The sequence below is a fragment of the Sander vitreus genome, chromosome 12 (assembly GCF_031162955.1).
Source record: "Sander vitreus isolate 19-12246 chromosome 12, sanVit1, whole genome shotgun sequence".
NCBI lineage: Eukaryota > Metazoa > Chordata > Actinopteri > Perciformes > Percidae > Sander > Sander vitreus.
The window spans coordinates 23,031,584-23,047,740 of NC_135866.1; the positions used below are offsets into that span (position 1 = coordinate 23,031,584).

At 42.6% G+C, this 16,157-nt stretch overlaps 1 protein-coding gene across 1 annotated transcript in view; it reads left to right on the plus strand.

The window, feature by feature from the left end:
- Positions 1-3,666: 3,666 nt before the first annotated feature.
- cdh24b (cadherin 24, type 2b) overlaps positions 3,667-16,157 on the plus strand; it is a 92,963-nt gene continuing 80,472 nt past the window's right edge. The window contains exon 1 of the mRNA XM_078263328.1: positions 3,667-5,181. Within this exon, the coding sequence (XP_078119454.1) occupies positions 3,667-5,181 (1,515 nt within the window). The remainder of the gene's footprint in view (positions 5,182-16,157) is intronic.

A 16,157-nucleotide genomic window follows, 5' to 3' on the forward strand; every position in this document is an offset into this window, starting at 1 on the left:
GGAGCCACCAAATGTGTCACCCTATCCTTTCTATTAACTAGAAATCATGGCAGCATATGTTAAGGCTACAGGTGAAATCCCCATCCTGATGCTTGCCGGTTCCACAAGGATGAAAACAACAATTTCGTCATATTACATTATAAAAAACTGGAATGAGGAAATATGAGCTCCCTTGCGCTTCAAACCGGAGCACCCAATTATCTTCACTTATGTACTGGCTGTACAGGCCGATGCACCCAGGGTAATGGCATAACAATAGCTCTCTACAAAGGTGCCCAGCACAATGTGAAAGGCTTTGACACAGATCAATACGTTACAGAAATGCCTTGACTCTGCTCTGAGTGGAATTTCGGCCTTGAAGATGGTGTAAAAGATAAAAAGGATAAAAGCGATTTTCTTTCCTACTTTGGCGCTTCAAAAACACCTTGCAATGATAAAACGTCCCACACAAAAATGTTTAAAATTTGTGCTCAGCCCGCGACAGTGCCATGTTGATATTCTGCCCTGCATCCCACCACCTGCCCCAGGCTTGTTAACAAGGTGCCCGTGGCATTGATTGCCTGGCCATCAAACTCCCACCTGATAAGTTCCTCTGGGAGAGAAGGGAGCCATGTCATTGAATTCACCCTGCACTCATTGAATACCACATCGCCTGCTCATGCTGTACATCCGAGATAACACGCAGCCAAAGCCAGCCTCACATCCTCTGTAATGGCCTCAGTGATGTTTATATATAACATATTCTGTAAATTTCTGTCCAGCATGTTGCAGCTAGTTTCATGTAACTTCTGGATACATCATATTTTACCGCATTATATGATTTGAGGACTGGATTTACACGCACAATTATGGCGTTGTAGCCTGTCGTCAAGATGGTGGCCAGCGTGACACCTGTCACTTCCAATGTAGCAAGGCCGAGGAAGGGGATTGGCTGATTGATTGAAGCCTCAGAGTGCACCGAGGGTGAGGGACGCAGTGACAGGCCTGTGATTGACACAGATGAGAGAGAGGAAAAGAGGATAGGAGTGAGCAGCAGTTGGAAGACAGGATACTAAAACAATAGCCAGTTAAAGAGAGAGGATAGAGGGAGATTGATAGGCCCGAGAATGAGACAGGTGGTGAGTGGGAGAGGTGGGGAAAAAAGAGAAGGCGGAGGAGGAGTGGATAATCTTTTTTTTCGTTACTGTTCATCAAAAGGCTTTTTTTTTTTTTTTAGTGAAAGAGAGACTGAGAGAGGAGGCTGAGGACGTTGAGGAGAAGATGAGAGAGAGAGAGGAAAAGGGTGAAAAGTATTCTAGGAGGAACATCCCAACTTCAGTCATGCCCCAGTGAATGTGCTGACAGGGTCTGTCTGCGCCACAGCGGAGCAAGTGTCATACACTCTGACAAACCACACCACACTGAACAGGACTAGATGAAAGTTGAACTACTTAACCCATAGACCACAAGTTTCACCAAATATATAAACATTAAATACAGTTTTACAGATTTTGCTAGTTCATTTTTTTCTGCTTTTTTTTCACACAGGAAGAGTGTTTAAACAAAACATTGATAGCTGTTTCCAGTATTTATTATTAGTTTGAAGCTTTATATTAGTGGTTTTGTTCCAGACTTGTTCCTGTACCAGCACATTCCCTAAAACCAGTTAAATATTGCTTAACCTGACTTGCTATTAGGGAGGTTTAATTTTAATAACTTTTTAAATGTATCTAGCTCACTATACGTGGACAGCAACTAACTAGACTTGGTCCAGACTTGAGGGGGGCGTTCAAGTGAAGTCATTTTTTGCAACATCACATGAATGCATAGAGCATGTTTTACAGTAACCGCAGCCCAGCTGGCGCGCGCATATGTGACGTCATGAAATCGGCGTAACTATTTATACCCGTGCTGGTGGTCGCGACACTAGTTGCAGTCTTCTCCTGAACAGAGGTGGCGCTAATGAGGAAAGGCTACCAACTTTGCTCTTTCTTTCGGACTAGAAGAAGAAGATAAAGAAGATAAACAACGGCATAACTGGCAGCAGCATTGACATCAATGCTTCGATTTGATTCGATGAGCTACTTGGTCGGATCAAGCCTTTCATTCACCATAAAAGAACTCATCTTAACCCAGTAAGTTTACAAGAGAGACGTGCAGTCACTCTGAGAGTCCTGGCATCCGGTCGCCCAGGAGCTCATTCATGCTTCCTGTTTCCCCTTTGTCACACGCCGCTGAAAAGAAAAGAGTGGTGCGCGACCTCGGCTTGCGCGCTATAAATCCGGGCGCGCTGGCAAGATCTACGTCATTTTGACGTCACGATGGCGTGCGCCAGGTTGGGAACGGCCAGTATAATTCACCTCTAAGGCTCCAAATATTTAACAGGAAGCCATAGAGTTTGAAAGATGTGGGCATTTATAAGGCGGGTTAAATGCTATTGAGTTGCATTATGGGATATGTAGGATCCAGTATTTTTCGAGCTTGACCCATGCCAGGGACTTAAAGTCATATATATCAGTCTCTGCTGCTTCAATTTTGACTATTCATTTTTTTTACATGAAATCTGTGTCTTGTGAGTCCTCCAACATTATGTAAGTGCACTGCCAAATTGCTACAAGTGCCCCTTTAAATTGTTTTTAATTACACATGCCTGTCTTTTTCTGCACACATAACAGGTTTTTATGTTAAAGCAATCAGCCACATTATCAACTTGTCAGATGTGTAGGCTGATGTTCTTGAAATACAACTGAAGTGTATGCCTGCTCTTACCTAAAAACAAGCACACTGATTAATATCTGACATTGTGATTTGGCGTAATATTTCTATTTGAGGCTTGAGTGTGTGAGAGACACGCTGAGAGAGTTAGTCAGATGCATGAGAGCCTAGGAACCGTTTACATCACTCAAGGCGCCGTGTACAGCAAAGTGCATCTGCATCTACAGCTTGCGTCTGTATTGGGATTTTCACTGATCAAAGCATAGTATTAATCCGGCCAATTAATCACGCATCAAAGTGATATGAAGCTAGCTGGTCCCTTTTTGCACTGCTGTCAAAAATCCTTGACAGTAGTTCCCATTAATCGCTGCTCAGAGCGTTTTCTAATAGTGGTCTCCTATCTTTTTCCATATAGAATAGTAAGATGATAACTTTGTCTCCGTCTACCTAATAGATCTGAGAGAAAAAACACTTGGGTCATTATGGAGGTATAAATGAATGTGTGTTCTGGGCCTAAAAAAGCCCTCTGTGCTTATGAAAATGTGATTGCTGCTCTGTTAAAAGGCCTGTCCTGCCTGCTTGTCTGCGAGTCCTCCTACCTGTCTATGCCGCTTCACTTTTAATTAACGCAGTGCAATGATTACATTTTTAACTTAATTATCTTTATCTTCATTCTCAGGGTGCCAAACCCTCCGTGGGAAACTGAATGAGACGCTTCGCAAGAGGAGTGGGAGAGAACCAGCAGAGAGAGGCTTGGTGAGATAGAGGAAGATATAAGGCAGCGTGAAAGCAGAAGGGAGAAGGAGTGACTGACACCTGCCCTCCAGCACCAGTGTGAAGGGCACGGAATGAGAGAGTAAGAGGAGGGGCATGAAAAGAGGGAAAACAGAGGAGAGAATGAAGACAACCGGAAAACAAGGCCTGCCTCACAGCAAACTTCGCTCAAATTAGGACATCTCGCCACAAGACATGATGATTACAAGAAATCTGCTCCTATTGGTTTCCCTGTGCCTGTGGGAGGGGCTCGCGGCCAGTAAGATTGTTCGCAGGAGAGGGGTGCTGAAGCTAGGGGAGAGCAGAGCTGCGGACCAATGGGATGCAAGTGTGGATGCGAATGCAATGCCCATGGTGACTTTTAGAAACCTGATGAGTCATGAGCAGACGGGTGACGCTGGATCTTTTCCTCATTCCAAAATATTGCAGAGTCATGCTGCTCCATCAGTAGCTAACAAGGAGAGGCAAGCTTTCAAGCCCAAGCGTGAGGTTGACTCTGTCAATAAAAAAGAAGTGACTTCGCACATATTAGCCAATAACAAGGAGATGAACCAGGATGTAAAGAAAGTCAAGAACGACAGCAAGACGGCTGAGACTTCTACCAAGACAGAAAGGTCAGAGAAGGCATTCACAATCCACCATAAGCCAGATCTACATACCAATAAAACCAGGTTTAAATCAGGCTCTAGATCCAGGAGCAGACCTGATTTGAGTGTCCATACTACAGGTGTGCCAAGGAATGCCAAAGGATTCAGCATAGATTCAAACCGAAAGCTGAACCTCACTGGCAGTTATGGGGTTCTGAAGCTGCTGTCGAAAGAGAACTTAGTTAGGATCGTCAATTCCCAAATGCAGAGCATTCCCAGCCTGAGCTTTCCGAGCAAGGGCAGCCGGAGCAGGAAGAGAGATTTGATTGACGTTAATCACAGACAGTTGGAGGCTCAGAAAATGTCGAGACAAGATATGGCTGTCACTCAGCTTCACAATGGATTTGATAATCAGACTGCATTTCCTTATTTTAGTCCAGTCACCACCCCAGATCTTAATCGAGACCAGGGAGCCAACACTCGTATTAATCCACTAAGTGAAGTCAACCCAGCTTTAAGTAAAGGGCAGGGCAACTTGGGAATGCAGGGTTCAGATAGTGGCGATAGCAAGAGCAAACACCTCGTCCGTTTACTGTCAACACCTCGCAGCGAGGTCAGTCTCATCCCCGGGAAAGAAGCACCAATCAGCCAAACAGAACCGCCATTTACATCGACAAAACATATCCCAGTGTATGTTCCCTCTGAAACAAATGATTCCCCGGCATCTGTGCTGACAATGCAACCCTTGGGAGCACGACCGGGGAACAGAGCAGCAGATCCCCATAGAGACCCATTAACAGAGTCAGTTCACGCTGCTCAGACCGAACTCAGCACAGCTCAGTACCCTGCAGATGAAGACAACAAACTTGTCAACAGCAGTCATGTCCTGAGGCTCCACCCAGCTCCCGAATGGAGCCGCGATACAAACGACGCTGGGATGCAAGCTGTCGATCCAGAAAATGAGAAGGGCCTTGTGTTTGAGGAGGCAGAGTCCGAGGTGGAAGAGGAGGTGCGTGACCGCATGGAAGGGAAGGGGTCGCGCTCTCGCAGCAGAAGGAGCTGGATCTGGAACCAGTTCTTTGTGATCGAAGAATACGCCGGGCCTGAACCTGTGCTCATCGGACGGGTAAGAAAAAAGACAAACTTCATTCATCAATTACAAGGGCGGTGAACTATTTTATGAATGTTTTATGAATATTTAAGACACTGTTACAGGTCTCTTACATGGCTTATTTAATCCCAGGTCCTTCTCTCAGGTACACACTCTCTCGTACAAGAAGTGCTTAGCATAATTTAACCCCACAGTCACGCTCCAAGTTTTTTGTGTGCATTCTTATAAACCTGCAATTGGAATTGATTTACATTGCTCCAGTGCGGTGTGGTGCCTTCTAGCTAGCAGTAAAAACTTCAATGAATCAATGGTGTACTGAGGCACAACAAAAGCCCCAGATCCTGTCTGCCCAAGGGGCTAGTCATGATCTCTACCAATCTGCGCCCGCCAATGGAAATTGACATATCCAGGAGAATTAATAGCTTTACTTTTTCCTTCCACCATTGATCCTCGCTCCGAGGCAGAAAGCAAGAGTAGTCTGAGTGTTCCCTCATTTCCCTGTAGGTCAGATCTGTCAGTTCTCCTCCCTCATGGTCAGAGGTCTGCAAGGTCCCGCTAATGCTTTTTCATTTAGACTGATTTACACTTGGTTTGACAGGATTTATCATCGCGTTCTACCTCGGCACAACACACACAGGGCTGCAGTCCTATTGCTCTGCTCTGTAATTTATGAGAATCAATGACTGGGCATGTCTCAACCCAAACCCCCGACACACACTCCCTCCTCCTTTTGAACGTGCGAGCAGATGAGCGTGGAGGAGGTCACGTGGACTGCACAGAAGGTGTCTCGGACCCTGCACTGTAATGGCTGCGCTCTCGGTTCTCAGTATGCGCCAACTGTCTCAGTACCCAGCTGCGGTAGATGAGCTAATTTATAAGCCTGTGTGGCCAGTTTGCTGAGCAAATGAATAGTAATGATCCCTGTGTGACTGCTGCAGGCCGTTGGAAACCACAGAGTTAGAAGTTGGTGTGTGTATATGTGAGTGCTCAAAGTTGCACTGGTGGTTTGGAGCTTCGGCTCGGTGGGAGCCGTCTCGCACTTGATAGACAAAAAGGCCCAAATTGCTTTGTGTTTTTTGATTTTAATATCCAGGTGCACACAGATGGACAGGAGCCTGCAGCCCTCCCTGAGTGTGCTGATGATTAGCCAACATTTAATTTGGCTGTTTTTGCCTTTGCACTATGACTGATGATGGTCTTTGCTGGATGCTATGAAACACTGTCAGTGGCAATGGAGAAGATGCAAGAGCTAGCGGTCCAGCTTACAGATGGCACCGCATGTAAAGCCATTAGTGCCAATCTGCTGTGTCAAGCAGGTATTTATGCCAGCACATTGTATGGCACTCAAGGAGGGAACAACGCCAGGCCACACACATGCCCATATGATAGTGCTGACACTTGGAGTACACCCAGAACGCTATTGTGACTGTGTGTGTGTGTGTGTGTGTGTGTGTGTGTGTGTGTGTGTGTGTGTGTGTGTGTGTGTGTGTGTGTGCTGGGCTAGAGATGCGTATGATTAGTACCCTACTGTATTAGACAGTGACGGCATACATGAATAATGCTCTTATAGATCTTAATACGCTTATGAATTTTTAATCTCCTGCTGTGCTCCAGTGCAGGCTGGTGCTATAGGTAGAGAGATCAATGCTGCCACGCTGCCTTGTTTTTTCCCTATGAGGGACCTGATTGTGCTTTAATGGAGAGAGCTGTGATGGAGAGTGTGAAGAAATTGACTGTACAAGCCAGAACAGCTCCACCTGCCAGATCCAACACATTCCAAAGACAGGCTCAATCAGCTACAAAACACTCATGCCTGTGACTCATAACACGTGTCGCTATTTCAGTTGGCTATACCATGTCCACGCACAAACCATGACACACAAACCATGACACACAAACCATGTACATCTGAAGGTGTGATTCTGTATTTAATTGTGGGCTGTCCTTAAAAAAAAATCCGCCCTCTAACACTGATTCACACTGGGCTTTTTTCCCTGTGATCTCGGACAGTTTGGTTGGGATAAATCTCTACTAAAGCTGGAAACAAGAGCCAAGACTCTAATCTGTGATGTCAATAGGAGACAAAGGCTCTGCTGCTAAAGTGATAATGAATTAGGGGCCAACTGTGTGGACACAGTGACACCAACTAGTGTTATTTTGCATGGATATTCATAAGCACTTTTGTTAGAAATGCTATAAACCCCCCCAGCTCATTTGGTATTAAATCTAGAAGCAGCCAATGAGTCACCAGCTGTCCATTCACTGTTGTTGAACAACAGTGAATGGACAGAGTGTCCCTTGAAATCTCTTAATACCATCAAAGATCAAAGTTTTTGTTTACTGTAGTATCTGTGTTTTGGAGAGTTGTTCAGATTCAAAAGAGTTGCCAAAAAAAGGCAAGAATAACTCTTAAGTAGTGAATTGTCTAACTTAGTTTTCTGCTCTCTATTAACAGTCTCTCTCTCTCTCTCTCTCTCTCTCTCTCTCTCTCTCTCTCTCTCTCTCTCTCTCTCTCTCTCACACACACACACAGACCTACACACTCAAACACATACATGCACATATTCACACACGCGCGCGCGCACACACACGCGCAGATGATGCCATGTTACTATATTTTCTCACGCTGAAGTGTCCCATGATAATTGTGAATTTAATTGATGCTGTCACATGGTCTGTAATGGGGTTTCAAGCGATTGCAGAGGCAATGTGAAAGAAACACAGATTTTTCTTGAGGAGAAAAGGCGCCTCAGCAGAGCTGGGATTAAGAAAAAAACCCACTTTCTGATTAGCTTTTCTTTCTCTCCTCCTCTCCTCTTGAAATGCAAACTCCCTAACACCTTGTGTGGGGAAACAACGTGACATATATATATAGTAGTTTCTTCTTCTTCTCTGGGAGGAAATTCCAACGTCTCCATCTTGCCCTGTTTCATCTTTATGACATCTTAAGTGTGTGAGCTACCTGACAAGTCGGCAAACACGCATATGCAATTTTACAGTGCAACAGGAAACCTAGGCTATCATCATCATTAGCATATCATTAACATCAGCATGAACATACATAATTCATAGTGAGTGAAATATTACACAATTAGCATTATTGTCTCTGCCACACATGACCCACAGCAGTAGAGTATGAACATCAGACATCAATGTGAATCAGTAATGAAATACTTTAAGATTCTGACACACCAAACGATGCCAACCGATTTGCAGGGTACAGTCACTGCTGAAAACAGCTTTGCTAAATGCAGTTAAAAGATTCCTCCAGCCCGAAGGCATCTAAAGATGTATAAATAACATAGTTATTGACCACTCTGGTATTGATAACTGCTGCACCTCTGTGCGGCGCCTCTGGGTGCAAGGTGCACACACATGATATTGCGAAAGCGCTCCTCGGCGGTGTGATGCAAGGGCGAGAAGGAGGCTGTCAGAGGAAGTTAAGTGCTGGTGTTTGGTGTACGTGTGCATGTACTTTATGTTTTCCTCTGAAGCTCACTCGAGCAAAGGCCTCTTGGTCATTAGCTACAAGCCAGTGGTGAAAAGTAACTAAGTACATTCACTCAAGTGCAATTTTGAGGTAAAGTGCTTTTACTTAATGATTTATATTTCATGTTACTTTATACTTCTGCTCCACTACATTTCAGAGAGGGATATTCCACCCTTTATTTTACTTTTATTTCTCAGCTATAGTTGCTAGTTTTGCAAACGCAAGTCATATGCATGATAAACAAAGAGATATGATGCATTGTAGTCGATAAAGCTTCCACACTAAAGTGGTTAACTTAGCTAAAACTCCACTTTGGCCTCTTCACATTGAAATGCTGCTTACATGTGAATGTATCTGTAACAATAATCCAAATAACACCATATATAAAATAGTAAGTACTCTGAAAAGGGTCTTTCTGCATCACAGATTTTACACATGATTATTAACCTTTGATAAAAGTCGTGTCATTTCTTCTGTGGCTCTGCAGGACATCCCTAAGCTTGAGAAAATAATCCTGATATCGTCACGGTTATCTGGGCTTGAGACTTCAACTTTTATCAAAAGGTCTGCTTTACAAAGTTGGAGCTAGAATTTGTGGTTGTTTACCAGACAGAAGGGGTCTAACATACCCTATTGAATTGCATTATGGGAAGTGTAGTATCCCGCGTTATTGGAACTTGACTAATAGAAAACGTAAGGATATCTCAACCACTTTTTTTCTATGTCTGTCTCTTGTAGTACCCCAACCTCTTTAGGAAAGAAAAAAACTACCCCTTTAAATTCCTCTGTTGTATTTCACGTTTCCTGCCTCCAGTTATCGATAAATATTTCATTTTGCACGGAACTCTGGGACTTGTATTATTAAGACGTTTTACCACCAGTAACCATAGGTTTTGCTAAATCAACCAGAACAGAAATCTTATACCTTGAAGTACATGTCGTCGATTCTTTTTGTACACTCTCACTTGAGAAACTTTAAACGCTTTGAATACAGAACCTTTACTTGATAGAGAGTATGTTTACACTGTGGTACTGCTACATGTACTAAAGCCAAAGATGTCAATGCTTGAGCCTGACCTGAATGGAGGCTGACATAAACACACAAAGGACTTGTAGATTCTAAATACATATTTGTGACACAAACACATCACAAAACTCCCTGTAAGCCCTGCTTTAAAGTCATAAATAGCACAACTCAGATAAAAGGGGCTTTTGTGAAACTGAAGGAGAGAGGAGAGAGGCGTGGAGTCATGCAGACAAAAACAAACAAACTAAGAAGAGTGTGTGATGGTGCCAATAGGAGGGTCAGCACTAACTGTAAACGCACACCTGACAAAAAAAAAACTCATCAATAATGATTAAAAAAAACTGTTTCCTTGCAAGCAGCTCTGTGTTTTTGTGTGCTTTCACTCTTCCACTCCCTGTAGAAATCATTTAGCCTCCGGGTCCGAGCACAGCAGGGGTGAGACAGCAATTAGAGAGTGACTACAGTGGTGGAGGGAGGGAGGAGAGGGGGAGCTAACAAGACAGAAGAGAGCGAGATTACCATGCAGGACGAAGAAGGGATGATGCGGAAGAAAGGGAGTGAAATGGAATACGTAATATAAAGCACATGAAGGACAGCGTTAATGGCAAGTGGATACACAGAGCGGAGGGGTAGAGGGGAAAAAAGTGAGAGTGGTGCAAAGTGAGGAAAGGTTAATAGCTTACAACTGGCAGAGGGGAAGAACGTGTGAGGCAGTTTAAGGAAAAAGAGAGGAGGGGAAGGAGCGAGAGATCACACGTTTCTAAAGCTGACCTCGCAGGCCGACGAGGCCTGAAGCGAGGCGCAGAAAGACAGACAGGAGAGACAAAGAGAGGGTTATGAAAAGAGGCGGCAGGGAATCCAGGGCATGAGCACAGGGACGGGCAGGGTTTACACAGAAGGAAATACAAGAGAGTAAGAGAGAGAGTGAAAGAGAATGGAGAAAGCCGTATAAATACCATTTTATTGCAAGACCCCATGGAGGCCACATTCAAATCTGTGTCTCTGTGGTGACTGGGCGCTGGATCACAGAAAAAGAAGAGGAAGAAAAGAGGAGCGACTGTGGAGTCTATTAAAGAATGAAATTCAAAGGAAATACAGCCTGCCTTTCTCTTCTTTACTTCCAATCTCCCCTCTCTCTTAACAGCCCATGTTTCATCTCGGGATAATGTCGAACAAATCAGCAAAGCGAGCATCTGAATTTAAAGCATCTTTCTCCCGGATGTGAGAATGGCAGTATTTTATCTCTGAGAATATATGAACCGCTTATAATACATTTACACCATTTTCAACTTCATATAAAAATGCATTTGTAGATAACCCTGGAAATTTGGGTAAGTATGTGTGAAATCTTAACAACCTACTGTAATGTAATAACACAAAATAAAGCACTAGTTGTAACCCTTCAAGGTTCAATGGTGAGACATACAGTGAGTGTTTAGCCAGTGTGCAGTAATGTGACATAGGGAATGTGTGAAGTGAAGAGTCTGTGCAGGAGTTGAATTCATGATTATGCATAGCAAAGTGTGAGCTCTGTGACCTTGAGATGAAATTTATGCGTTGGCCTGGACCCTGCACTCCACTTCTCCCTGTGGCCCTAAAACAGGCTGTGAGTCACAGGAGGGTGCGGCGAGAGGAGGGCAGAGGAGGATATAGCCACATGACAGAAAGAAAGAGAGAGAGAGAGAGAGAGCGAGAGAGAGAGAGAGAGAGAGAGAGAGAAATGAAGGCAAAGAGCTGTGAGGTGATACAACTCACCCTCAGGCAGCCACAGCTGGAACAGCTAATAATAGGATCTGATCAGCTAATCATCACTGTTGCTAAACACGTCTGATTTGAACTTTAGCTCATAAATGCTATGAATTTTGTGTCATGTTTTCACCAATCTCAGCATGACATTATATCAAAATATGAATATTTGCTGTAATCAGTGTGGAGTGCTCCCATGTTAAAGGGTAACTACCCTTTTTTTTTCAACCCAGACCCTATTTTCCTATGTTTTTGTGTGTAAGCGACTGATACGAGCAACAATCTTTGAAATTGGTCCAGTACATAGGCGTCGATTTCGGTGGGGACGGTGGGTACGCGTACCTATCAGATTTCGTCATGAGTCATTTTGTACCCACCACTTTTTTTGAAAACCTCGAGCTCAATTTAGTTAAAAAAAATAAAGTTCATAACACATATAATTCTTGAGCGACAGATGCCAACAAATCCACAAAAATCTCTATCCCCACAGGGCAGGCACAGACTCAGCCGTTCTCTGCTGCGCTGGCTACATGCTTCTCTGTTCACAACACTGCCTGTCGGGACATTCTAAAACGCTTAACGTGAAAAAGCTTAACGTGGTTTAATGTACCTAAACAGCGATCAATGATCACCAAATTTATCATGGTCATATCTTGTCATGAACACTTAAGCCTGTCAAAAAAAACGAAACCAAAATCCAACGATTATAGAAGTTATCTCATATTTAACATACATAACGTTTTCTTCTTCATTGGCGCCTGTGGCGAGGAAAAAGCTTAACGTGGTTTAATGTACCTAAACAATGATCAATGATTACCAAATTTCTCTCTCATATTGCTCCTCATAACCACTGAAAACTGTCAAAAAATCTAACCAGAAATTTGGTGATCACTGATCGTTGTTTAGGTACATTAAACCACGCTTAATGTCAGATAACGTCCATAATAATTGGACTTTGGGTTAGATTTCTTGACAATGTTCAGTGGTTATGAGGAGCAATATAAGAGAGAAATTTGGTGATCATTGATCATTGTTTAGATACATTAAACCACGTTAAAGGAGAATTCCGGCCAATTTTTACGTTAATCTTGATCGCTATAGCTACACGAGTACTTTCGAAGGAAAAAACCCAGACCCGAATCAGTGCAGGTAACACGGAGAGGCTGCAGCTACGTACTACAAGCGTCCCCGGCATCGACAACACAGCTGACAGGTTAGCCTCTCCCTGTTAATACACGTGCTAGAAAGAGGTTTGCTAATGTTTTAAAGACCACGCCGAAATATTCACTCTGACATTCTGGCTCTGCTTCGAATGCCGTCAAGTGGGATCTCCGATCGTAATCAGTCCTTCACTGACCAATCAGCATTCATTAGCAGAATGCTAGCGTGTTATGGGCAATAACGATTCAAACTGTAACAAATCGAAAGGGCATAAGTATTCGTTCATTCAACTTTTGACCTATAATCCATGTTGAACTTGCAAAAACTACAATCAAATCTGAGATTTCTCAACACGCTCCTGGTCTCTACTAACTCATGAGCAGTATATCTAGCTCTTTAACTGCTAAATGCTTTCCTCTGTTTCCCAGCTACATGTAGTCTTTCTGTCCGTTGTTTGGTACTGAGCAGGCAGCATACAGTGGGTTTATGAGAGCTGTTTTTGTTGAAAACAGCTGCCTGCTGGGGCTGAAAACAAGGTTGATTAAAAGCTATGAGATTGAACCACGCAGTAAAACAGTAAAAGCAAAATAATGAGCAGAAAGGCGCTGACATACTCCATAAAACAGAGTTATTTCATTCATTGTTAATTTAAAAATATGGATTAGAGTAGCTTTAAGCTTTTCTAGTATTGTAATTAAAGCATCAATATTTTAATACATTTCTTTAAACACTTATTCGTTGTGGAAACTAGGCAGTTATTTGTGGTCATCAACTGGTGTGAGTAATGAAGGCCATGGGAGAGAGGGAAGAGGGGAGGAGTTGCATGTCAAGGACGGGTCAGAAGAAGAGAGCAGGGTCAGGATGAGAGAAGCAGGAGGCCAGGGGAGAGCCGAGTGAAGCTGAGTGAACGGGTGATAGGTGGCACATGATGGGGGGGGCAGATGTGAAGAAGTAGGAGGAGGAAGATGGGAGTAGAAGGGCAGGAGGAGGGAATCTGCAGACACAGGTTAATATTTTAATGCATCCTGAGATTCATGACACACACACACACACACACACACACACACACACACACACACACACACACACACACACACACACACACACACACACACACACACACACATATTCTTCAGATAATTCAACTACAGTGACATACTAAATTAATAAAGCATATAGTATGTGCCCATACATCTTATTATATAATATATTTAAAGTCTGTGTGATAATGTGCATGGACTACAGATATTTTGCAACATTCAAAAATGCAAACAGTTTTTGTACCATCTTAAACAACCTGTACATTTGTAGCAACAAAAAAATCAATCGTGCCCACTTTTCACAAAAACTCAATAATAAAAAGTAATGAAAAAGATATTAAACAGTGCTTGAAATTCCTTTTAATTGTTGCACATTGCTCCTTTTCTCTTTACACACACACGCACACACACACACACACACACACACACACACACACACACACACACACACACACACACACACACACACACACACACACAGACTTTTGGCTCCCGATAGTAGAAGCCATTCCTCTTGGCAGTGGCACGCGGTGGCATATATGTGGGCAATTTGCCCTTTAAATGTACAGCAGTGAGTTAAGCCTCCAGTGGCCTTTTCCAAGCTCGTCTCCTTCAGCTAAAAATATGATGTGAAGTATACACCACCAGAGTGGAACACTGAAGCAGTAAAACACAAACAATCGCCCAACAAGCCGCCACACACACACACACACACATTCTCCCTCTCATACATCAGCTGATTATGATAATCAAAAGTGGAATTTGCATACTCTGAGGCTAAAAGCACAGTTTTGTCCTGAATAATGTATTGCGTAGGAAGGGAACAGTGGCGAGATGCATTGAACAGCTTTTGGTGCTAAAGGAAAAGTCTAATAATGATGAATAATGAATGTTCTATTAGGAAGTGTGGGAGTGGGAGGAAGCGTGTGTTAGTGTGACAGAGAGGGATTTCACAGTTTATGTGGGGTATGTGTTGAAGTGGAGGCCACACAGTGTGCCCTCCAGAGACAGACTGAATTGGATCAAACGAGAACAGGGCAACATGTCCACACCACAACTGAATTAAAGAGGCAATCAACGCTAACCAAACTTCAATGCTGAATCAATGGCGGATCAATGCTAAACAATTAACTACCGCTCCTCATGACGTATTTAAACCGTGTCTTGCTGTAAGACAAACAGACAGGAAGCGTTTTCAATACCGTCTGACATTTTACTGTCAGACAGTAACAGAAGGTTTGTTGCCCCCTGCATTCGCTGTGAGAATGGGTTTGATTGAAAGTTCAGACAGAATTTAAAACTTCTCACAGTACAAAGGTCTGTCTTCTGAAGTCACAAGTGCTCCTCAGAGGCTGGCTGGTTTCTGCTTCTGTTTCTGTGGAGGAGTTTATGTTCGAATGCCTCTGCATAATTGGAATGTGTTTTTGCTATGCGTGTCTGCATTGATTAGAGAGGAGAGCCGAGCAGTCAAAGTACAGCGAGCAAATTTGTATCTATGTGTGTGTGTCACACCTGTGAGAAACACTATTTGCATACTTTTTATGGTTATGTTTAATGTGGTTATAATGGCTTGTTTTAGACTAGTAGGGAGTGTTTTCACATCTTCAATTACCTTTTTTTTGGAATTGTGGGGGAAGGATTTTAAAATTAAAGTATGACTTGAGTCTTATTCTTATAGTGTTGACATAATTTCTATCTGTTAGGATAACATACTTACCAAAGTAATCGCTTTAAGTCTGGCAGGGCAAAAAGCAAACGGCCAGATGACAGACGAGATGTAAATGAGCCATAAATGATTCAATCCACCTTATATGGATGTAAAATCACAATTGTATGCACACGTAATGTTGGTAATAAATCCCTCATTGCAGTGGAAAACTGTGTGCACATCTATGGCAAATACAGTTGGTAAAAGTTGAACCAGGCTCTCAGGTTTGAAAACTGAGATAGATGTTTATGATGGACAATTATGGTAATAACTTTTACTGTTTGCCTTGTTTTCTCTTTTAAATACGTTTGATAAATCTGACTTGTTTTTAGCAGGGTTGATATGTTTCTAGATCCTAGCAATGAGTACAATGTTATTCAATGTTATTATCACAAAAGAAATGTGCCCAGAACTATGACAATAACATAAAAATTGTAATTTATTTCCATCATCCTGGTATAAAGAGTGACTTATTAGGGACTCTATGCAAATTAAATGTGCCTGATGTGCTTTTTCAGTGACAGTGTTTATAACTGTTGATTTAGTAGCTCTTGGTTTAAAAAACATTTTATATAGGCTAATTTAGCATAGGCTAATTTGGTAAAGCCTTATTTCATGAGTTTGTAATTTCTAAATAATGTACTAATAATTTCCTAATAATCATGGAATAAGGTAGCAGTTATATGAACAATTACATCGTAATCTTGAGTTGGTACACTTCCAATAAATTAATTCAACAATTGTTATCCAATGATAAGAAAGTAAGCAATATATATTTACTTGGATAAAATGAAAAAAATAATTTTTGCTTTTCTTTCA